The 25109-nt window shown below is 39.0% G+C and overlaps 1 protein-coding gene across 1 annotated transcript in view; it reads left to right on the top strand.

The window, feature by feature from the left end:
- PRKDC (protein kinase, DNA-activated, catalytic subunit) overlaps nucleotides 1-25109 on the top strand; it is a 181611-nt gene that overhangs the window by 55062 nt on the left and 101440 nt on the right. Inside the window, exons 28-40 of the mRNA XM_084864319.1 lie at nucleotides 2939-3033; nucleotides 4933-5032; nucleotides 6405-6538; nucleotides 8064-8315; nucleotides 9968-10191; nucleotides 11269-11477; nucleotides 11904-12036; nucleotides 12222-12380; nucleotides 13655-13858; nucleotides 16598-16783; nucleotides 17148-17252; nucleotides 17517-17684; nucleotides 19585-19712. Coding sequence (XP_084720445.1) covers nucleotides 2939-3033; nucleotides 4933-5032; nucleotides 6405-6538; nucleotides 8064-8315; nucleotides 9968-10191; nucleotides 11269-11477; nucleotides 11904-12036; nucleotides 12222-12380; nucleotides 13655-13858; nucleotides 16598-16783; nucleotides 17148-17252; nucleotides 17517-17684; nucleotides 19585-19712 — 2097 coding nt within the window. The remainder of the gene's footprint in view (nucleotides 1-2938; nucleotides 3034-4932; nucleotides 5033-6404; nucleotides 6539-8063; nucleotides 8316-9967; nucleotides 10192-11268; nucleotides 11478-11903; nucleotides 12037-12221; nucleotides 12381-13654; nucleotides 13859-16597; nucleotides 16784-17147; nucleotides 17253-17516; nucleotides 17685-19584; nucleotides 19713-25109) is intronic.

Below are 25109 nucleotides of genomic sequence, written 5' to 3'. Positions count from 1 at the left end.
CCTCTCTGTACAAAATCAATAAAATATATTTTAAAAAAGAAGAAAAAAAAAAAGAAAAGTTAATTAGTCCTTGACCAAAAGTGATTGTTCATTCAATTTATTAAAAATAATGTGTCATGTATGATAAGCCCTCAGCTAATATTGTACTCAGTGGCAAAAAAATGGAAAGCTTTTTCTCCAATATCAGCAACAGAAAAGGATGCCCGTCTCAGCACTGTTATTCAACATAGTTCTGAAAGTCCTATCCAGAGCAGTCAGGCAAGAGAGACAAAAACTGGAATTCAAATTGGGAATGAAGTAAAATTGACATTTTTGCAGGTAACATGATACTCTATAAAGAAAACCTTGAAGGCCACAAAAAAACTCCAAGCATACACACACAAAACCTAGTAGAAACATTAAGTAAATACAGTAAAATTGAAGGATACAAAATCAATGCAATGTACACATGATGTATTATAGAATTATACACTTGACACTTATATAGTAGAATTAACCAGCGTCACTGCAATGAATTTGATTTAAAAATTCAAAAAGACTTTATGTGCTAGACATTGTGCCAAATACCAGTGACATAAAGATGTAGCCCTTCATGAAGTTTGCATTTAAAAAAGAGAGAGAATAATTAATCACAGAGGTAAATATAAAATATATACTTGAAATTAGTGTTTTTAAGTAGTGGTACATGATTACTAAGTAATTGTATAATGAGGAACCTGACCTCATTTGTCAGCATAGCTTCTCAGTGGCAGTTGGGATAGAGATGAGGGGAGATATTATAAAATAAATAGATGATTAGGTAGATAGATAATAGATGGATAGATTGATAGAAATCTATCCTGTGCAAAATAACTAGAGTTCAAAAAACCCACTTCATATTTTTTAAATCTTTTAAAATTGTAACGTATAGGTACAGAAGAATATTTGCAACATATATGTAAAGCTGTCACTATTTGCAGATACATACTATGCTATGTATAGAAAATCCTAATGACTCCCCCAAAAAACTGTTGTACCTATTAGCCAAATTTAATAAAGTTGCAGGATAAAAAGTATGCAACTATTTGTTGTATTTCTTATACATTAATAACAAAATATCAGAAAGAAAAATTAAGAAAACAATCTCATTTGTAGCAAAAAGAATAAAATACCTAGGAATAAATTTAACAAAGAAGTTGAAAGACCTATCCATTGAAAACTATAAGACATTAATAAAAGATATTGAAGAATACAAAAATGAGTGGAAAGATACTCCATGGTCATGGATTGGAAAAATTAATATTGTGAAAATGTCCACACTCCACAAAGCTTTCTACAAAAAAATAAAAAAAAAAAAAAAAAAAAAATATATATATATATATATATGAACTAATTAATGAAATCAGTAAAGTAGCAAGAAATAAATTTAATATTCAGAAATTAGTTACATTTTTATACACCAACTAGAGGCCCAGCACACGACTGAAATTGCGAGAGGAGGCGCATGGCCTCCCACCATGGGAGGAGGCACCCTGTGGGGGGCCAGGACCCATGCCTGACCCACATAGCGCCAGCCCCCCATTGTGTCACTGGGTTGAGACAGGTGCTCCTGTGTGTTGTGTCTCCATTCTGGCCCTCCCCTAGACTCCCCATGGCCGCTGAGGCTGGGAGCAGCACACAGTCCCCTCCTGCCCATCTGCACAGCAGCAAATCCTGAGCAGTCCTAATGCCTGGCTAATTAGCATATTCCCTATTCCCTGTTTTTATATATATATATATATATATAGATTATGAAGTATAAGAGATAATAAAAAGACAATCCAATTACAACAAAAATAATAAAATACCTAAGAATACATAAAACCAGAGGTAAAAGATCTGTAGTCAAAAAAATTTAGGACATTGAAGGAAAAAAAATAGATACAAATAAATGGAATATCATGGTACATAATGTGTTTATGGATTGGAATTAACATAATTAAATTTTCCATATTATCCAAAGCAATCTACAGATTTAAAGCAGTCCATATCAAAATACTAATGGTTACTTTCCACAGAAATAGAATAAATAATACTACTTCTGTGCTGGAGACTCTCCTATGAGACAAGACTTGCAAAAGCCTCTGTGCTCAGCTTGGATGGAGCGGTGTAGACAGCAGCAATTGCTTCCCGTCAGCCCTGCCCTAAGAGACCCCTGGGTCTCAGTGTCCTGCGGTAATGGCTGCAAGCACCTCTGAGAGAAAGCCACCCTCAAGTTTCACCCGCTGACAGACAGTCCAGTTTCTCTCTGAATGAGTCTGGGTCCCCAGAGTCTCGCCTGGAACTGGTCAGGAACTTTTGACTCCCTCCCTATTGAGAAAGCCTGCCATGTACTCAGTTGCCAGCCCTCTCTGTGCTCGCATGCCTCAGTACCTCTGCCTTCTGCAGTTTCTCTGAGGCTCAGTGTGCTTTTCTCTTTCCTGACAGTCCAGTTTCTCCCCGAATGAGTCTGGTTCCCCAGAGTCTTGCCCGGAATTGGAGTTTAGAGCTGTAGGGAGCTTTTGTCTCCCTCCTGGTTGAGAGAGCCAGCCATGTACTCAGTGGCCAGCCATCTCAGTGCGCGCATGTGCGCGCGCGCGCGCCTCAGTACTTCTGCCTTTTACAGCTCCTTTGAGTCTCAGTGTGCTTTTCTCTTTCCTTCTAGTTGTAGAATTTCCACTCAGCCAGCCTTCCTGTGGTTTTGGGTGATGTCCGTTTTGTCTTCTAGTTGTAGTTTTGAAATTGTTGTGTGAGGCAGCAGTTTAGGTGTTTACCTATGCTTCCCTCTTTGTTTCTCTCAACAGATTGTTTTATATTGTAAAACATGAGCCAATTTTAAGAATAAATTTAATTAATGTATGTATTGTTTAGTAACGTTACTTTTGTCCTCATTTCTGCTTTATTGTTTCTTTATGTGAGGATTGTTTTCTTTATTTTACAGGGAAGAAGAATCTCTGGTAGAGCAGTTCGTGTTTGAATCTTTGGTTACATATATGGAAAGTCTGGCCTTAGCACATGCAGATGAAAAATCCTTAGGTAGGTCTTATCCAAGCTTCTCTGTGCATGCCAATTCTGTTTGCCTTACAACTCTTTAAGAGCCTTTTCACTCAGGGATTAAGCCTCAGCTGCTTCTGTCTGTCACAAGGTGGTATGCCTTTCTCGTGTCTCCCATTTAGGATGATACATGTGAAGGGGATATATACCCCTCCATTGCCTCAATTCCAATTTGTAAAAGCGTTTGCCATGCCCTCCATTTCTAAGACTCACCATGTACCCCTGGTGGACACTGAGGTTGACCCTTGATTGGTCAGAGATCCTGCAAGGCAGGTGGGACAGTTTTATTGTGAGTTCAATGAAGCCAACCAGTTGCTATGATGACACAAAATGTGAAAGTGTACTGATTGTACAATGTAAAGAAAGCAAGCTGGATGTGAAAACCACTGAGATGTGGTCAATGTTCCTGAGCTCATTAATGATAATTTAGATAGTAGAACATAATTCTCACTACAAGATTGTGATAAAGCTCTTTTGACTGTAATTAAGAAATAAAAAAGGCTGAAACTGGTTTGGCTCAGTGGATAGAGCGTCGGCCTTCGGACTGAAAGGTCCCAGGTTCGATTCCGGTCAAGGGCATGTACCTTGGTTGAAGAAATAAAAAAGTCAGGCCAAAACCTGTTTGGCTCAATGGATAGAGCGTCGGCTTGGGGACTGAAAGGTCCCGGGTTCGATTCCGGTCAAGGGCATGTACCTTGGTTGCGGGCATATCCCCACTAGGGGGTGTGCAAGAGGCAGCTGGTCGATGTTTCTCTCTCATCGGTTTCTAACTCTCTATCTCTCTCCCTTCCTCTCTGTGCAAAATCAATAAAATATATATTTAAAAAAAAAAAGTCAGGAATAGGCTAAAGAAGCTAAGAGAATAATAAAAAATAGCCTTTACAGTTAAATTCTGGACAGAAGCTGTTAGGAACAGCATGGAATGTTTGAGCTGGAAGCCTTGTTAGAGATTGCCCCATTTGTTTCCACATTAGTCAGGGCTCAGGTGCCCAGAGAATGTAAGCAGCTGATCTAGGTCCCATAGCTGCATGGTGGCAGAATTTCTCGTTCATCTATCCAGATTTTGGTTTCTGTTTATTTTTTTAAGACAGGTTGAGCTCTATTATCCTTCATGTTGATAGCCTGCTATAGGCAAAAATGCTTAAAATTTAGTGTACTATTGCTTTGGTTATCTTTTGATCTTAAGTTGTTTTTTTCATCAAGTGAAACTTTACATTTTTAAAATTACTGTTGTATTTAAAAAGTTCAGAAAGGAAACTTTATTTTGGTCACAGGTTAAAAGAAGTTCTGTAAGGCTCTTTTCCTAAATAACCATTTTACTATTTTAGTTCTGTTCTTCTATTTTGGTCATATTATTAAACTATAATATAGTTTAACGTACATAAGAAGGAGAGGTCAAATTATGCCCTTTAAATAAAAGCCTTAAATTGCAATGCATGGGCTTTTGTGTGGTATGTGGGTTTGTATAATAATACATCCAAAGTCTCTTCCATCTCAAATCCATTGACGTGGCTGTGCTTTGTTTGGCGGAAGGGGTGGTGGGGGAGTTTCTCACCAGGGCCCTGGCTGGGGAGGATCCTGCAACTGAGATACATGCCCTTTTCGGAATTGAACCGGGACTCTTTGGTCTGCAGGTCGACACTTGATCCACTGAGCCAGACAGACTAGGGCTATCATCTTGCATTCTTAAATATGGGGTTTGGTTTTGGACGTACAATGTAAATCTTTTATTTAAAGTTTAAATTCTGGGTTAAAAGATACTGAATCTATTGTAAATTTATCTCTAATTAAAAATTGCATCAATAAATCTATAATGCTAATTTATTTATTAATAACCGGCATATATCTTCTTTGGAAATATGTCTTTGTACTTGAGAACAGGTACAATTCAACAGTGTCATGATGCCATCGATCACATATGTCGTATCATTGAAAAGAAGCACGTTTCCTTAAACGAAGCAAAAAAACGACGTTGCCCACGGTAGGTGATATTCCTTCAGTTTTTCATTCCCCCTCCCCCCCACGATAAAATTAATTCTCAGTTAATGAAAGAGGGGTTGGGAGGAATGTGTGGAAATATGCAGAATTAGTATTTTTTTAAAAAAATATTTTTATTGATTTCAGAGAGGGGGAGAGAGGGAAACATCAATGATGAGAGAGAAACATTGATTGGCTGTCGCCTGCATCCCCACACTGGGGATCAAGCCCATAACCCAAGCATATGCCCTAACCAGTATTCGAACCGTGACCTCCTGGTTTATAGGTTGACACTCAACCACTGAGCCACACCCACCAGGCCAGAATTAGTTTTTTAAACAAGGAATGTGTGGAAGTATGAAGAGTCACTTTTTCAAAGACATTAAAAAGCTTTATGTTTGAAATTGCTTGGCTTAAGCTATTAATTTGATCTTGGTTGGGACAGTGGATATAATTTGAAAATTTGTTTTGTAACAATTTATTTTACCTGCACTAATTTGAATACCAATTTGATGTGGAATTATTTGCCTAGACTATGCATGAACTCTTTTACAGTAAATTTGAAATATAAGAACTGAAATAGTGAAATAGGATTTGACAGACATGGAATTATAGACTTATGAGATGAAGCTGCTCTCAGCCAAAGTTGGGTTGAGTGGTTTCTAGTCTTTGCTCTCATTTCCATCCCAGCAAGCCTCACCTCAGACAGGATGGGGTGCCATGCATTAGCCCCTATGCGGGAACTCTGGTGTCTGCTGCTGGCTGCTGCTGGCATTGGCCCATGTAGACTGGGTACTGTCCTCTGTTTTAAAATTTATTCTTCCATCTCTCTCTAAAATTTATTCTTCCACATTCTACCATTAACATATCTCCTTAAACCATGGGTTCTCAAGCTTGAGCATGCATCAGGATTAGTTGGAGGTTTAGTTAAAACACAGGCCACTGGACCCTGCCCTCAGAATCTGTTCCACAGGTCTGAAGTTGGGTCAAGAATTTGCATTTCTACCACATTTACAGGTAATATTGAGGCAGCTTGGTCCAGGGACCACAATTTGAGGAGCAAATGCTCTTTTGTTTTCAAGTGCAGTGTACAGGAGACATAAAAATACTTGGTGCTGTTTTTTTTAAGAAATGTTTTATAATTTCTCCCTGGGGGGGGGTGTATAGGGGGAGGGGAGGTAAGCAGCATTTAGGGACTATTTAATGTGTCATTTTTTTACTGTATTCTAATGATAATACATTAAAAATAAACTGAATGCGTTTTAATGAGGTTTCTACATGTATCAGTGTGGAAAATTTGAGTTTTTGATGCCTAGACTCTTGGGTCATTTAAATACTAGGTTATATATTATGTACCTTGTGCTATCTCCATATAGAGGATTTCCACCTGCGGCATCATTGTGTTTATTGGATGTGGTCCACTGGCTTTTAGCCAATTGCGGGAGGCCCCAGACAGAATGTCGACACAAATCCATAGAACTGTTTTATGACTTTGTTCCTTTATTGCCAGGTATGGTGATCTTTATGCCCTATAAATGCTGGGTTTTGCTTTACCAGTAGTTTAGAGATGTATACTTATTTAAAATGTATTCTTTCCATTTTTTAGATGAATATAACAAAAAATGTTTCTAATAAATACAACAATAAGTATGTTTAATAATCATTATAGGTCAATTGTATGACAAATGATAAATTATGTGTGTACATTTCTCAAAGTTTTAGAGAAGGGAAGAAAAAATGCTATTTTGATGTTAGTCAAATGGTATGGAGGAAATACATTTAGAATCCTCCAGCATCTTTTTTATTCCACTACATTTTTGCTTTTCTATCCCATTTAAAAGAAATAGAGTTGGATTACCATTGCAGCTGTTAACATGATATCAATTTAGATTTAAAAATCATATTAATGTTAATGAAATAATGTAATTGTCTTATTTAAGTATGTAATTAGTAAGAAACTGATAGTTTCCTAAGTCTGAATGATCTCAAATCATTGTGATATTAAAGGAAAAAAGTGAACCTATGCTTTTCAATAATGAATGTACTAAGCCAGTAAAGTGTACTTACACACGTAAGATAATTAATGACGGTGCACTACCAATCATAATAGAGAAGAAGTTGTCTTTAGAAAATGGATGGAGTACTATTTTGGGTTTTTTTCTTCATGGGTGAAGAGGTAAAAATTCATGTAATTCTGAAGCTTAGAAGGATTCTAAATTTTTTTATATTATGAAGTATAGTATAATGTTATATACTATATTTTATATACTGTAATAATTGTATTCATGCTATATATTATATGTGGCATACATATAATATACATACTATAATTTTATTTATATTTAGAAATGTATATTTACATTTTTAATTTAGAGAATGTGTATTATCCTATCTAATAAAAGAGTAATATGCAAATTGACTATCACTCCAAGACACAGATGGCTGCCCCCATGTGGACACAAGACAGCCACCACAATATGGCTGGCGGGGGGGAGGGGGGGCGCAGTTGTGGGCACATTCCCAGTTGGTGCAGGCCTGCAGGGGAGGGCAGTTGAGGGGTGACCGGGCCCGCAGGGGAGGGCAGTTGGGGGGGACCAGACCTGCAGTGCAGGGAAGTTGAGGGGGGACAGGCTTGCAGGTGAGGGCAGTTGGGGTCAACCAAGCCTGCAAGGGAGGGCAGTTAAGGGTGACGAGGCCAGCAGGGGAGGACAGTTGGGGATGACCAGGCCTGCAGGGGAGGAGAGTTAGGGGCAATTGTGCTGGCTAGGAGTATTGTATTTTAACATTGATCAGGCTGACAGGGGAGTGGTTAGGGGGTGATCAGCTTGGCAGGCAGAAGCAGTTAGCGGCAATCAGGCAGAGGCAGACAAGCGATTGGGAACCAGCAGTCCTGGATTGTGAGAGGGATGTCCAAGTGCCTGTGTAGGCCTGCTCCCAGTGGGCCTAAATTCTAATTAGGAACAGTGATTAGATGAAATAATTTAAGTTAAGTGGTAGTTATTTATATGTGCGTTTAATTTTGTTTCTTTTTTAAGGCACCCCATCTCCTTCTTTATGGCTGAAAGACATTATCAAGAAAAAAGATGCTTCCTTTCTCATAAGCACATTTGAGGGGGGAGGCGGCTGCGGTCAGCAGTCGGGCATCCTCGCTCAGCCAACCCTCTTGCATGTGCGAGGGCCGTTCAGCCTCAGAGCGGCCCTGCAGTGGATGGACATGCTGCTGGCCGCGCTGGAGTGCTACAACACCTCCATCGAAGAGAGGACCTTGGAGGCATCTGACGTCCTGGGTAGGTGGAACTTGCCCCTAAGTCAGTGTTGTTCAGTTCTGCCGGGAGTCTTTCTGGGAAAGGCTCAGTGGGCTTTTTGATTAGACAGTTTGCTGCTGTCACAGAATAATAACAGTGGTGATCACATACCACTTACTTAGTACTGTGAAAGCTTTACTTGTATTCTTACTTAAACTCACAGTGAGGGTGTGAGTATAGATGCCACCACCGAGGCTACAAAAATCTGTTCAGCCTGTTCTTTTTGCTCTGTCCATAGGTTCTTGACCCTTTTATAAAATCACCTTTTGAGGTTTTTGTTTTCAGATGGTGCATTTAAAGGTTTCTTACTGATTTGAGACCTTAAGATCTTGTTCATGCTTCTGTATGATGTGTCTTTGCTTTGCTTATTTATATTCTGCAAGCGTTTTTTATTGTTTACAGAGAGGCAGAAAAAGGTGGGGGCAGGCTCCATCCTTTTGTGACTTAATAGGACCTGTCAGGGCAGGAGCTGGCTGTGGAGTGGTAAAGGACAGAGCATTTGGAGCTGACTATTGGCTTGAAGGCTTGTTCCCTGCTTCCTGGTTCTCTGAGCAGCATATGTTAATCTTCTGAGATTTCACTTAAGTCCTCTCAAGAGAACCTCAGACTTGACACTCAGAACATGTTCTATTATTTATTAATTAATTAATTTATTTTATTTTATTTAAATGATTTTTAATTTAGGTGAAAAATTACTCTAGTGATGGTGGCTAACTAAGGGAACTACCATTCTCTCTTTAATTTTGTCAGAGGTAAAGTTTATATTTGGGAATTTAGGAGAGAGGAACCAGGTTATTTTCCTTTTGAGGACGGTAGAATCAGGCAGAGGGGGGAGTGTTTAATGTATGTGAATGCATACATGCGAGGGTTCAAGGAAACAGAACTTATACCATTCTGGGGAAGTCTGATTCTTTAGCATGAGATTTTGTGTGATTCTAGCATGAGATTCTCAAAGTGATAGGTCAAAAAGTTGTGAAAGGAGCGCAAACACAATCATTTTCAGATGAGTTTTGTGAAAAAGTTCTTTTGGTTGATCTGAAATTGATTCTATAGTATACCTGTTTGAAGATGATTGCCATAATTGGTCTCTCTGTCAACCCTTTGAAGGACATTTAGGTTGTTTTTATTTTCTGTTATTAAGAACAGTGCTAAAATGAGCATCCCTATAAACATATCTTGCAACTCTTTCACTAGAATAAATGTCAGTGCTGGATCAAATCATATGAGTCTCTCAACATTTAACAGAAATTGGCATACACATTTTTTTTTAAAGCTTTTGATATGATTTGCCAAATTGACCTTCAAAAAGATCATATTAATTTATATTCCCATAACTAATGTTTGAAAAGCAAGATCTAATCTTCAGTAGATGTGTTCTTACTCTGTGTTTAAAGTTGATTTCTGGTTGGTTGGTCTTAATTCTGAAATTCTGAAGTGAGAAGAAATTAGTGCCATTTTATTCAGCTTTTATTAAACATCTTTTACTTTTGATTTTTTACTACATCATGACTATATTTAAGGAAAGAAAGGAGTGAGGGAGAGAGGGAAGGAGGTACACTTTTTTAAACTCAAATTTACTGTAGACCTTGGAGTTAGAGAAAATAAATGTTGATATTTCAATGCAATTTTTCTAGGTACTGGAACACAGTCTTCGCTTTGGAAAGCAGTGGCTTTCTTTTTAGAAAGCATTGCTATGCATGATGCTATGGCAGCTATGAAGTGCTTTGGCCCTGGGATAACAGATAACAGACTCAGCCCACAAGAGGAAGAACGATACAATTACAGCAAATGCACAATTGTCGTTCGGATTATGGAATTTACTACAACCCTGCTCAGAATCTACCCAGCAGGCTGGAAGGTAGGATCAGTCCTGCTGCTCTATTTGAGGACAACACTTGGCACTGGAAAAATACCTAAAAAGTGCCTATTAGAAGTGGTGTGGGCTGTCTTAGAACTTTTCATTGCTGTAGGAGTTACCTCTTTCTGAAAATAATAAAACTGCACATACTTCAGATGCTCATTGTGTGACTAAAATACAAAAGTTTTTCTAAATTTTTATTACATACTAGAGGCCAGATGCACAAAATTCATGCACAGGTAGGGTCCCTAGGCCTGGCCGGTGATCAGGGCCGTTTGGGACCTTCCTTCCCCCGGCTGCCGGCTGCTGGCTGGGGCCTTCCTTTGTTCCACTCTGCCCCCTGGTAATCAGCACACGCCATAGCGAGCTGTCAAGGGGACAAATTGCAGATTAGCCTTTTATTATATAGGATTGCATTTTCATACTACAATCAAATATCTACCTTAGGAAACTTTAATTAGCAAATATATATATAAATGTATCTGTTAGGCTTATATAAACAAATCCCAGTCATTCCATCTAATTAATATATACTAAGTGCCTACTGTATGCCAGGTTCTGTCCTGTGGATATAGCATTGACCTGACTCAATGGCTGGGAAACTGTGGGCTCTAGGTCAGATACCACCTACTACTTGCTCTTGTAAAGAAGGCTTTAACCCTGGCCAGTTGGTTAGAGCATTGTCCAATATGCCAAGGTTGCGAGTTCAGTCCCTGGTCAGGGCACATACAGGAAGCTCCAAAGAAAACAAACAACAAATTGATTTCTCTCTTTCTCTCATCTCTAATGTCAATAAATAAAATTTTTTACAAAGAAAGTTTTATTGGAACACATCCAGGTTTATTTGTTCACATATTGTTCATGGTGACTTTCACACTACAATGGCTTTTAAGTAGCTGCAGCAGAGACTGCATGGTGCATAAAGTTAAACACATTTATTGTCCAACCCTTTACAGAGAATGTTTGCCAACCCTTGCCCTATCCAGGCAAAATTTCCCAACTTCATGGACCTTACACTTCAGTGAAAATCTAATTCTCACTAATTGATGTATTCTTATTCAAATTTGTCTTTTACAGCTTCTTGAAAAGTATTTATGTAACACAAACCTTATGAAACTCTTGGTGAAAACCTTATGTGAGCCCTCGAGCATAGGTTTCAATATCAGTGATGTCCACATTATGAATCACCTTCCTGATGTTTGTGTGAACCTGATGAAAGCACTAAAGAACTCTCCATACAAAGACATTCTAGAGAGGAGCCTCAAGGAAAAAATAACAGCACAGAGGTGGGCATTCGGTTCATGCTCAGGGTCAGGGTGTGGAGGACTTAGATTGCACCATGCTCCGGAGCTGCGTGCCTGTCAGCTCTAGCTCCATTTCTTCAAGTGAAGGATCTCATCAATGGGGTGTTGGGTGCAGAGGATCTCATCAGTTGTTTGAAAATCATCTATTTAGCAAATGCCTTCTCTGCCTCTTGTACACAAGCCTTGCATCTGGCTTAGCCTTTGTTGATTTCCGTGGCTGGTTTAGTGCACAGGCCCCTTGGTTTGTATTACCATGTTTATTTTCCAGGGCTGTGTAAGGTATTTGAGTGCTGGGTATTTCGTTAGTAAACACATTTATAACAGAATGCGCACGTTTTCCAGTATATCTTAATAATTTAATAGATCGGCTCTCATGTGGTTTTCTTTTGGCTTTTCTCATTTGGCTAGCTTTGAGGAGCTCTGTGGCATTGACCTGTATGGCCCCGATGCTTACGTGGACAGGGCCAAGTTGTCCTCTTTCGTGTCAACTTGTAAACATCTTTATCGAGCTGGGGTTTTGCATGATGTCTTGCCATCTCAGGTAACCACATCTTGTTTTTACATGTATCTTAGCTTCAATGATATCTTAGCTGCTAACTAGTTGATTTATTGTCATTCTATTTTGAACTTCCTTTATGGGTGCTGAAATGGGAATTATAGAATTTTTAATTAACAAGAGGTGTGAAATTGTGTGTTTTTGATATTTTGTTGTTGGTTTTATTTCAGTCTGTAGATCAGCATCATTATATTGGCACAAAGCTTCTTTCCCTGGTTTATAAAAGCATCGCTCCTGGACACGAACGACAGTGCCTCCCTTCACTTGACCCCAGTTGTAAGCGACTGGCCAGTAGACTTCTGGAGTTGGCCTTTGCTTTTGGAGGATTGGTAGGAGAAACCACTACATGCTATCCTTTCCTAATAATGTGAATATGTTACTATTATGCATTGTGTCTTTAAAAACTGGAATTTATTGGATAAGTTCTTAGCTGCGGAAGTACTTTAATCAATTTACATGAGCCGACTTTCTAGAAGGTTTTCTGGTATTTTTTTTAAAATAATATATATATATATATATATATATATTTTTTTTTTTTTTTTTTTACAGAGAGAAAGGGAAAGGAATAGACAGTTAGAAACATCAATGAGAGAGAAACATCTATCAGCTGCCTCCTGCACACATCCCACTGGGGATGTGCCCACAACCAAGGGGCATGCCCTGACCAGAATCGAACCTGGGACCCCTTCAGTCCGCAGACTGACGCTCCATCCACTGAGCCAAACTGGTTTCAGCTTCGGTGTGTTTTGTTTTATTTTAATGAAAGAAGTAGAACAGCATTCTTTTAAATTAAGGTTTTGTCTATCCCTCTTTGTTCCCAAAAGGACTTTCGGCAGAGAACAGTTTGTGACTATACAGCTGAACTGTGCTGGCACAATGACTCCCCTTCCCCTCTCCTTGGTAATTCATCAGATGGCTGACTTGGGAGAGCCCCCAAATAACTTAGAGCACATATGTCAAACACAAGGCCCGCGGGCCAAATCCAGCCCGCCAGGCCTTGCAATGTGGCCCGCACCACGCTGTCATCACTGCACTCCGCTGTCAGTTTATGACATTGTCAGTTTATGACTGTTCAGTAAACCATTCGGCCCGCGATTTAGGCTGGATTTTAGATTTTGGCCCCTTCTCTGATTGAGTTCGACACCCCTAACTTAGAGTCACCACACACAAATGTCTTCATTCTGCTGGAACTGCAGGGCTGGCCTCAGCGTCTGCTGCAGAGGAGACCTGCAGCCAGTACTGGGCATCCACTCATTGTGCCTGTCTTTCCCCTGCAGTGGAAGCCTCTGCTCCTTGGTCTACTTCATGTAAACAGATCACATGCTTTGCCGAAAAATACTCCTTTACTAGACTCTCCCCTCAAAGCAACAGGAAGATGTCTAGAAAGTTGGGAGAAACATGAGTCAGGGAAGATCTCTTTCCCAAATTGAAACTTAGAAAGTAGAGACTCATTGAAATGTGTCTAATTCAAATTTGAACCCTGGCCTTTACATACCAGGCTCTTGTGCGATTTTCCACTTTCAAAGTTAATAGCTACCCAAGGAGTCTTTCTGTAACATTTAAGATGTGTATTGCTGTCATCGCCCCTCCCGTGTCTTCTCAGTGTGAGTGCCTGGTGAGGCTTCTCCTGGACACAGCAGAGCTGTCCGTGCCAGCCTCAGGAGGGTCCCAGAGGAACATCGTCAGCTTCCACCACGGAGAGTATTTCTACAGCTTGTTCTCAGACACAGTCAACACCGAATTGTTGAAAAATCTGGATGTTGCTGTACTGGAGCTTATGAAATCATCTGTGGATAATCCCAAAATGGTAATGAAATTTTACTTTATGTAAAGTACATTTTCTTATATACTGTTTGTATTCCTGAAATATATTGTTAAAAACAAAACAAGATTTCTTCCTGGAAGGTTTAAAGCTCTTGCCAGTGCTTAACAACAAAACCAAAGGGAAAAAACCCAACCTTAATGAATAGTTAATAATGGGTGTTGAAACATTGATTCTCTCCCCTACCCCCCAAATTCTCTCTAGGCCTAATTTTATAAGGCATAGCTATGTAGGATAATGACTTTTTGTCAGGATTTGGCATTGGAGCTCATAGTGTATCCTGAGGCCAAGCCTGCCTTTGTTTCTCCTCCAGCCTCTCGCTGGTCCTGTTCACCCAGGATCATTTCCTGCACGTTCCTGCTGTAGCCCACTTTGTCCCCTCGTGTTGAACCTTTGGAGACCAGTACTTCATATTCAGTTGTCTCTGGTTTGCTAAAGTTACAAAATTTTGAAATTTAACCTGGTCTGCAGACAATCAGGAACTGTTCACTGTTAGAGTGACCATTTTAAGGGAAAAGTGTATAATTCCCTACTGAGTTAAGCTTTTATTCCATGCAGTGCTTATTACCTATTTGAGGGGAATATTTTGTGATAGATTGCCCTAGGGATTTGTATTTTTTAAAGTTAGAAATAAAATTATAGTAGACTCACAACACTCAGAAAATATAACAATTTGAGCTTTTAAACTATTCAGACTTCCTTTTGATGATGATAGATAAAAATCATATGCCTTTACCTCCACGTCAGATACCTCTAAAATGACAAAAACAGGGTTAAAAAAAAAAAGTTCAATGTTAAAGGACACAGAGGAAAGGGAAAAGGGCAAGAGTGACAACACTTTGGAAGCCGGAAGGCAAAAGCACACGTTGTTGTTAACAGACTTCGGAGTCCAGGAAAGCTGCAGTGTGACCCACCACAGCAGGGCGGAGACGGGCAGCCAGTTGTGCTGCAGAAGTCAGGAAGGGGTCCGGTTCTGGTCTTCAGGTCTGAGGTGTTCCCCCTTAGTTTGGCTTCCAGAATATCTTCTAGGACTATGCTCTCAGGCAGGATATCAGAATATTTTAGCAAGACTAGAGAAAACAAAGGTACTATATATTGTATAATCACTGCCCAGCCAGACCAATTTCCAGTGACCTTCATGGCCAGTGAGCCCTGCCCATTGACTGGATAGTGTTTCTGATCAATTCCTTTATATGTACCAACAGCAAAATAATACCAAGTACCCGAGGAAGGGGATTCTAAAAGGGACAGGCAAGGAACAAGACACTTGAAGCAGTCTATTCAGTGAGATGGAAATGTAAAAAGAAAAAAAATGTTCAGAAAGATGAGAAAAGATAGTATATCCATGGAACAAGACTTGCTACTGAAAAGAAACATCAGAGAACAAACAGAATTGGGGAGAATTAAGCATAAGCATCAGAAATTAAAAATAAAATGGGGTTGGAAGATAAAATCCAGGAACTCTCATAAAGAGTAGAGGAAAAAAGACAAGACAGAAAACAGGAGAGAAAGATGAGGAAACTTGGGATCAATGTACAAGGTCTAGTAGCAGGGCTCTGACTCGGGGGGAAGAAGACTTTCACAGCTGAGGAGAATTTCCCAGAAATGAAGACCTTGAGTTTCAAATGGAAGAAGGCCATTGAATGTCCAGCACAGTGTGTGAAAATTCAGCACCCGGGGGTTTCACTGTCAGGAAAGATCCTGATACGTGACTCTGGGAGAAAGCCTGATTACATTAAAAGGATCAAGAAATTGGGTTGCTTTTATCTTTGTAGCAGCAAAGTGGACGCTGGAAGACTGTTTGCCCAATTTCCCTCGCAATTCAGGAAAGATTTCCAACATGGAGCTCTGAACCCGCCAGATATTCAGTTAAGTGAAAGCCAAGTGCACGTCTCAGGTGTGCCGTTTCTCCAAGGAATGCGTTTTCTGTGCGCTTCTCTCCAAGGCGCTGCTGGAGGAAGTACTTTACCAAGCAAGGCATCAGCCAAGAAAGAGGAGGATGTTGGATCTGGGAAGTTGGCCTGGACACAGAGCACTCAGGGGCCTCCCAGAGGGCCTCAGAGTGAGACTCAGAGGGCAGTGGGCACCAGCATTTCCGGAGTGAGGCTGGCACCCAGAGATGACCTGATGGGCTTCCTGATACTGTCCTGTGGAGATTGAATTGAGGAAATTTGATGACGAATAATGGTGGGCACATGGAAAACAGCAAAGAAAGTAAACAAGTATTAACTTCAGTGACAACAAAATGTGCAAGAAAGGAAAAGTATTGGTAGTCTATGACTTGGATCATCTGTGAAAATGTTCACATTGCCATAATGATAGAAATATTGCAGCCAAATAGGAAACACTGTTGAAAAGGTGATGGAAAGGAAATGTATGCATACAATTCTGTGTGCATGTGTACTCATGTGCAGGTGTGAGGATGGTAGTGTGCATATGCACATGTGGTAGTGATGGTGACAGAAGAAAGCTACTCCTCTGGCCATCAAGAAGTAGGAAATAGCCTTGTGAACATGATTTCATAAATGAGACACTTTATACTTTTATGGGAAAATTCATATGTTAAAGCCCTGTTCTCAAATTTGAAGAGTTGTGAAATGAATAGCTATTATAAAATTAACATCATTATTTTCCAAGAATAGTTTTGAAGTGAAAGTAAATTTTGTTATATATGTCGGTCTTAATGTTAAGAATTTGTCTTCAATCACCACACAATTGTTTTAGGTGAGCACTGTTTTGAATGGAATGTTAGATCAGAGCTTCAGGGAACGGACCAGTCGGAAAGACCAAGCACTGAAACTTGTGACTGTCATTCTGCAAAACTGGAAGAAGTGTGATTTGTGGTGGGCCAAGGATTCGGCTCCTGACAGTAAAATGGCCGTGCTGACCTTACTGGCAAAAATCCTGCAGGTATTTTGAGAGACCTTAAAAATACAATAGTGTTCGTTGTTTTGGACTCCAATTCGTATTTTAAAAAATTTGATAGAGGTTTGATAAAAATGTTTTAACTAGACAATTGGTGAATATCTTACACGTTTTACTTCTATTATCTTACTTCATTGTGATTTCTTATACTTTGTTTTTGTTGTACCTTTCCATGCATTGTCTTACCAGATAGTTTTAAAGTATTTTAGAACAAGAATTGCTGACATATTATTGGAGCCCAGTAACACATTTATGGGTCATTTCTAAAAATAAAACATTTAAAAACTGTGTTAAGGAAATTACAGACATGATACAGTAATGTATCATGTTTTTATTTCCTCCCCTTTAGATTGATTCATCTATGTCTTTTAATATAAGTCACAGCGCGTTCCCTGAAGTCTTTACAACATATACTAGTATACTTGCTGATTCGAAGTTGGGTCTACATTTAAAGGTAAGTAGTAAAGGGAGGGGAAAGGGGACCTATGTAATACTTTCACCGATAACAAATTTAAAAAGTAAGTAGTAAAAAGATGTTTTTTCAGACTACCTTCTTCATTATTTTTTTTTAATTTTTTTAATGTAATCTAGAAGGCATTCTGAAGTCTTATTTTTGGAATCTATATAACATTTTATTTGCAAACTCTTTAGAAGCAGTAATTTTATTTAAATCTGTAAGCCACAACTAGTGTAATTTCATATCTGCATTGCTCCGCAGGGTCAAGCTATAATTCTTCTTCCATTCTTCACCAATCTGACTGGAGGCAGTCTTGAGGACCTTAAGCATGTTCTTGAAAAGATCATCATTTCTAATTTCCCTATGAAGTCTGAAGAATTTGCCCCAGGAACTCTGCAGTACAATAATTACGTGGACTTCATGAAAAAGGTTAGTTTTTAGTAGCACCAAGTAAAATGAAAACATTAATTTTTATTTTTTCATTTTGTGATGAAGAAAAGTAAGTGAAATATTCAGCATTAGGAAAGTGTTCTAACTTTAAGAATCCAATTTAATTCATTTTGAAAGCTGGGTAACTGTGGAGGCAGATGCATATCTAAATCCTTTGGAATTAACTTTTTCCCCCTAATTTTAAATTGTGAAATATTTTATGTAGCTTTTCCATTGAAAGACAAAGTCTGACTCGCCTCCCATTGTGGATGGGTTGGCCTTAAAAACTCAACAAAAGAATGCAGTGGAAGTAATGCTGCGTGACTTCCAACACCACTTCCCGGGACCCTTCTTTGTGGGGCCCGGTCTCCATGGTGTAAGGGAGCCAGGCACCCTCAGGGAGAGACCAGTGTACAAATACCACCATCCACACAGTCACTCTTCCCCACTCTTTTTATAGCCTTTTCCCCAAATGTACAGAAAAATTGAAAGAATAGTGCAGCATTCATATTACCATCTTCTATATTGAATAATTAGCATTCTGTCATATTTTCTTTGTTTTGTTGTGAGTGTGTATGTGTGTTTTGGCTGAAACATTTGCAAGTTAGTTACAGACGTCATGATACTTCATTCCTAGTTACTTCAGCATGCTTGTCCATTTTTCAGGACATTGAATTTTTGGAAGAAAGCAGAGTACTACTCTTAGATGTTGGCCCATCTTTGTTTTATTGTTTTCTTGGGGTGTTCTTTTTTTTTTTTTTTTTTTTTAATTTTATTGATTTTTTACAGAGAGAAAAAGAGAGGGATAGAGAGTTAGAAACATCAATGAGAGAGAAACATCGATCAGCTGCCTCCTACACACCCCTTACTGGGGATGTGTCCGGAACTAAGATACATGCCCATGACTGGAACTGAACCTGGGACCCTTCAGTCCGCAGGGCGACGTTCTACCCACTGAGCCAAACCAGTTAGGGCCTTGGGGTGTTCTTTAACTTGTCCCTAATCCTCTGCATTTCCTCTAAACTGGAGTTAGGCTTAAAGATTGGTCCTGAGATTCAGGCTAATCGTTTAGTAAACAGTAGCACATCAGGAGGCCAATCATGTCACTGCTCCATTGTTAGTTGCCTCAAGTGTGGTGGCCTGGTGAGGTGGTGACTGCCTCAGTTCTCTATGAGCAGAAGGTAAAATTGAGTAGATCTCTTAGAAAGAGGAACAAGTAGACATTGAGATGGAAATTGGGAGAATAAAGAGCAGAATGTTATATAAGCAGCCTACACATCTATAAACTTAAGATGGTTTTGAAAAACACACATCTCCAGGATAAAAGACTCCACACCACAGAGTACCTAGAATGATGAAGGGAAATAACCTCAGTGAAGGCCCGTAATTATGGAATTTCAGAAACTGAGGATAAAGATAAAATTCTAAAAGTTGTTAGAGGGAAAAATGCCTGCAAAACCCCAAAATCAAAACGCAAACATTTAACACATTTACTTTATGTCTAACATTTATTATATCTGCAAAAATGACTAAAATATTAGTGTTTTTAAAAAATATTTTTTTATTTATTTCAGAGAGGGAGGGGGGGAGAGAGAGAGAGAAGAGGAGAAAGAGAAATAAGCAATGAGACTGGCTGCCTCCTGCACACTACACATTGGAGATTGAGCCCACAATCCGGGCATGTGCCCTAATTGGGAATCGAACCTTGACCTCCTGGTGTGGGTCGACTTACACTATAGAGCCATGCTGGCTGAGAAGTATTTCTTAATTCTCTGTGAAATTCTGTTATAATCTCTCTATATTTTATTAGAACTGTTAAATACAAAACAGAAATTCAACAAAATTATCATCAGTATTATTGTTACGTATTTTGATATATATTTATATATATATTTTGTAGTTTTTAGATGCATTGGAATTATCTCAAAGTCCTACATTGTTGCAGTTGATGACAGAAATTCTTTGTCGAGAACAACGGCATATTATGGAAGACTTATTTCAATCCACTTTCAAAAAGATTGCGAGAAAGTAAGTCATTCTAGTCTGGAATGCCAGAAACTATATACATTATGTTTCTGAGGAAAATTTATCTTCTCTGTTTCAAAAAAAAGTTGAGTGACAATTACACTCAATTCTTACAACTAAATTTTATTTCGTTTTTTCGTAAGAAATAAAAAGATTTTATCTTGAAAGTTTTAGACATACTCAAAAGTTAAAAGTAAAAGTATAAATGAATCTTCAGATTAAAGAAGCATCAGCATTTCTCAGCTTCATCACCTCTTTTATACCTGGGCTTCTTAATTCAGTATGTTTTTGAGATTCATCTATGATGTAGCATGAATTAGTAACATTTCTTTTTATTGGCTTTTTAAAAAAATTAAATGGCATTTCTAAGTAACGTATAAAAAAAAAGGGAAATCAAATAATATTTTGATCTGAATAAATAAAGCATACCCAAATGTCTGTGATGCAGCGAAATCAGGGCTTAAAGGAGAACTTCTGTCTTTTAATACCTATATGGGAAAATAAAGATCCTGAATTCATAAACTAAACTTTCACATTAAAATCTAAAAATAAAACTTAGAAGGAAGGCAAGCTGAAGGAAAGGAACAGTAAAGATCAGAGTGAAAATTAATGAAATTGAAATCAAAGAAAATGGTGATGAAAATAATGAAACCAATAATTGGTTCTTTGAAATGGAACAGTCATCACTGAGAACCACCTGAAGACTAAACAATTTCTGTTACTAAGGATATAAAGAAGAAGCCATGTTGAGACTGGTCGATGGGAGGGAGATATGAAATGGGCAGGTCCCACACCCATGGTGTGGTGGTTAAGACAGGAGGCGTATCTCTGCTGTGGAGGTCCCCCTGAGGAGGTTCCAGCCCCACACTCAGTTCTCCAACCCAGGGTGTCATTGCTGAGGAGTCCCCATGATATCTGGCTGTGAAAACCAATAGGATTGCATCTAAGAAAGACTAAGGACTTCTGGGAGACTAAGACTTAGATCTCTAGGAGAGCATGCAGAGTGGTGGGAGTATTTCGGGAGGTACTAAATTAACTAACTTCAGGGTGAGGGCTGGAGGGGCAGGGGTAAGAGCAGTTCCCTCTGGGACAAAAGCATTGGCACCATTGTTTCTTTGGAGAGCTACCCTCCCACCCAACTGTGCTGGTACAGGCAGGCACTAAATCTCAGCTCTCCATTAACCTTGCTAACACTGTTCACCCTTCCCTGGTCATTTCCTAACACCCTGCCCAACCCATATTGTTCGCTTGGCCTGAGCCCTTTCCACCATCTCCTTTATACAAGTGGCCTGCCTTAGCTCTGCACACTTTACCTAAATCTCACGGTTACTGGCACTGTAACTTGCTAAGCAGCCAAAGCCCAGCACAAGGAACAGCTGCCCTCAGTTTGCATTGTAACTCCCATCAGGTGGCCCCAACCCTGGTACAAGCAATAGCCAGTCTGGGCCAGGAACGAAGCTTCAGCAAAGCAGTGGCAGCTGGCCTCAGCTCACATCATGGTGTGCACCAAAAGGGCCCAAACCCAGCACAAGTGGCAGTGATCAGGGTTGCCTGGGTAGCCTCTCACAGGCACTTCCAAGACAAGGAAGAGCAGCAACCAACTGCAGATGACTCTGTGGCTCCTACCAAGAAGCTCTAGCCCAGATCAAGCAGTGGGTGACCTGGGCCTGCACTGAAGCACCTCCCAAGAGGCTTTAGATTAGAATGAGCACATGCAGTGGCCCACTTGAGACCACACCAGGGCACCACCCAACCAGCTTTGCCAATGACACACCCAAAAAGCAGACTTGATTGCACCAGAGCACGGTAAAGCCAATCCTATTCTGTTGGGCCAGTCTCCAAACAACTGCTCAGCTGCTCTAGTTACAACCAGCCCTGAACGTGGTCACCGTAAGGTTCAACCCAACCTACTGATATGCCAACAGCAGTTGAGGCTCAACTACAACAGGAGGAAACAGACCCACGTAGTAGACACCCCTAGAGCACCTGGCAGGCAACAGGAAGAATGCACCACTTGGCCACACAAGACATCTTCTGCATAAGGCCACTTTGTCAAGGCTGGGAGACATAGCAGGCTACCAAAAAATAGAAATAATCATGGACACAGCTCAAAATGAAGATACAGAAATTTGTATCTAATGAAAGAATAGGACAAATCTTCAGAAACAGAACTGAATTACTAGACTCGGGTTAAAATAATGGTAATAAGAATACCATAAACAACTGGGACCCCATCAAACTAAAAAGTTTTTGCACAGCAAAGGAAACCAACAAAACAAAATGACAACCTACTGAATAGCAGAAGAAACTCACCAGTGCTGCATCTCATAAGAAGTTAACATCTAGCCCTGACCGGTTTGGCTCTGTTGATAGAGCGTCAGCCTGTGGACTGAAGGGTCCTGGGTTCGGTTCCAGTCAAGGGCATGTACCTTGGTTGCAGGCACATCCCCAGTGGAGGGGTGTGCAGGAGTTAGCTGATTGGTGTTTCTCTCTCATCATGGCTTCTAACTCTCCCTCTCCCTTCCTCTCTAAAAATCAATTTAAAAAAAAAAAGGCAGTTATGGTGGGCAGTTGTGTCCTAGGCTGGTATCATCACAGACAAGGTCAATCTGTACCTTAACTGAGCCTATCTGTCTTTAAAAAAAAAAAAAAAAAAAAAAAGTTAATATCTAAATTTTATAAAAAATGCAATCAACTGAACTAAAACTAAAACAAAACAAAACAACAACACAAAAACCCCAAAACAGTCTAATTTAAAAATGGGCAGAGGAGATAAATACACATTTCTCCAAAGAGGGCATACAGATGGCTAATAGACATGAAAACATGCTAAATCTCACTAATCATCAAAAAAATGCAAATTCAAATTTCACTTTACACCTGTCAGAATTGCTATAATCAATAAATCAACAAACAAGTATTAGTGAGTATGTGGAGAAAAGCAAACCCTCATGCATTTTCGGTAAGAATGCAAATTTGTGTGGCCACTATGGACAACAGTGTGGAAGTTCATCAAAATTTAAAAATGGAACTGCCTTATGACCCAGCGATTCCACTTTGGGGTATATTTCTGAAGAAATAGAAAATATTAATTTGAAGGAATATATACATCCTTATGTTCATAGCATATATACACCCCTATGTTCATAGCAGCATTATTCACATTAGCCATAATATAGACACAATCTAAGTGCATATCAATAGAATATCAATGAAATACGATTAAGCCATAAAAAATGAAATATTATTTGCAACAACATGGATGGACCTGGAAGGTATTATAGTAAGTGAAATAAGTTAGATATAAGATCAATACCATATGATTTCACTTATATGTGGAATCTAAAGAGCAAAATAAGCTTTAAAAAAAATGGAAACAGACTTACAGATATACAGGAAACAGACTGATCTTTGCCACAGTGTTGGGGTTTGGAGCACTGCATGAAGAGGTATAGGGATTAAGAACTACAAGTAGGTAGTCACATAATTGTCCCAGGATGTAAAGTGCACATAAGGAATATACTCAATATTGTAATAACTGTACAATGTCCAGTGGGTACTTGAAACATTGATGGACCCTACTGTAAAGTATTTGATTGTTTAATGAGTTTCATGCTGTACATATGAAACCAATAAAAACAATATTAAATGTAAACTAATTGAAAAAAATGTAAATGACACAGTGAATCACCCTGTATATATGTAATTTTGTATTTTGTCAATAATTTTTTGGAATAGATTCCTTAACACAGTCAGAAGTTAAATGCATCTGTAATTTTGCTAGACATTATCGCATACCTTTTTTGGCGGCTATTTTTGTATTCTCTACAACAATGTATGAGAATGCTTATTTTATCACAGTTTTTACAATAGACTATATTATCAAATACTTAGATTTTTTTCAATTTTTTATTTAAGAAAAACTCAATGTTGCTCTAATTTGAGTTATTTTTCTTATATGTGAATAGAGCAGATATTTATATATTTAACGTTTCTTTGCATTTATATTTCAGTAAATAATCTGAAATATTAGCCCCTTTCTTAAATCAAATTTTTTGTCTGTATGATTTGGGTGTTTTAGGGCTGTGCATCTCTACTGTGCTCAATATAGGAAGAGCCTCAAGAGAATTTAAGTCTAAGACAGTGACCATATGAGTATAACAGAATCCCATGTTGCAACTAGTAGTGTCCTTCAACCTTAAAATTTTATGATTGGATTGCTTTCTGAATCTAATATTTTTGCTCTGATTCATATCTAACTTCTGGGCATTGGGATTTTAGGATTGGAAAGAATTGTAATGTTTGTTTGCTCCTAACCTCTTAAAAAAAATGTTTATTGTTCAGGTTATTACAATTGTTCCTCTTCCCCTCCCCCCCAAGAGCTTCCCTCCACCCGTTCCCACCCCACCCTCTGCCCTTACCCCCTCCCCACTGTCCTCATCAATAGGTGTAAGATTTTTGTCTATTCTCTTCTTGCACCCCCCACACTGCTTTCTCCCCGAGAATTGTCAGTTCACTTCCTTTCTATGCCTCTGATTCTATTATATTCACCAGTTTATTCTGTTCATCAGATTTTTAAATATATATATTTTATTGATTTTTTACAAAGAGGAAGGAAGAGTTAGATAGAGAGTTAGAAACATCAATGAGAGAGAAACATTGATCAGCTACCTACTGCACCCCCCCACTGGGGATGTGCCCACAACCAAGGTACATGCCCTCTACTGGAATCAAAACTGGGACTTTTCAGTCTGCAGGCCGACACTCGATCCACTGAGCCAAACCGGTTTTGGCAAGATTTTTTATTCTCTTGATTTTTAGATTCACTTGTTGATATATATGTATTTGTTGTTCATAATTTTTACCTTTACCTTTTTCTTCTTCTTCCTCTTCTTAAAGAATACCTTTCAGCATTTTATATAATACTGGTTTGGTGGTGAGGAATTCCTTTAGCTTTTTCATGTCTGTGAAGCTCTTTATCTGACCTTCCATTCTGAATGATAGCTTTGCTGGATAAAGTACTCTTGGTTGTAGGTTCTTATTCTTCACTTTGAATATTTCTTGCCATTCCTGTTTGGCCCGCACAGTTTCTCTTGAGAAATTAGCTGGCAATTGTATGGGTGCTCCCTTGTAGGTAACTGTTTTCCTCTTGCTGCTTTTAATATTCTCTCTGTCTTTTGCTCTTGGCATTTTAATTATGATGTGTCTTGGTGTGGTCCTCTTTGGATTCCTTTTGTTTGGGGTTCTATGTGCTTTCTGGACTTGCAAGTCTATTTCTTTCACCAGGTGGGGGAAGTTTTTGGTCATTATTTCTTCAAATAGGTTTTCAGTGTCTTGCTCTCTCTTCTTCTGGCACCCCTATAATTCGGATGTTGGCTCGCTTGAAGTCGTCACAGAGCC

The sequence above is a fragment of the Pipistrellus hanaki genome (assembly GCF_964339955.1).
Source record: "Pipistrellus hanaki genome assembly, chromosome: 17".
Taxonomy (NCBI): domain Eukaryota; kingdom Metazoa; phylum Chordata; class Mammalia; order Chiroptera; family Vespertilionidae; genus Pipistrellus; species Pipistrellus hanaki.
Note: the sequence above shows the minus strand (reverse complement) of the source record. Positions and strands in the feature narration are given on the sequence as shown.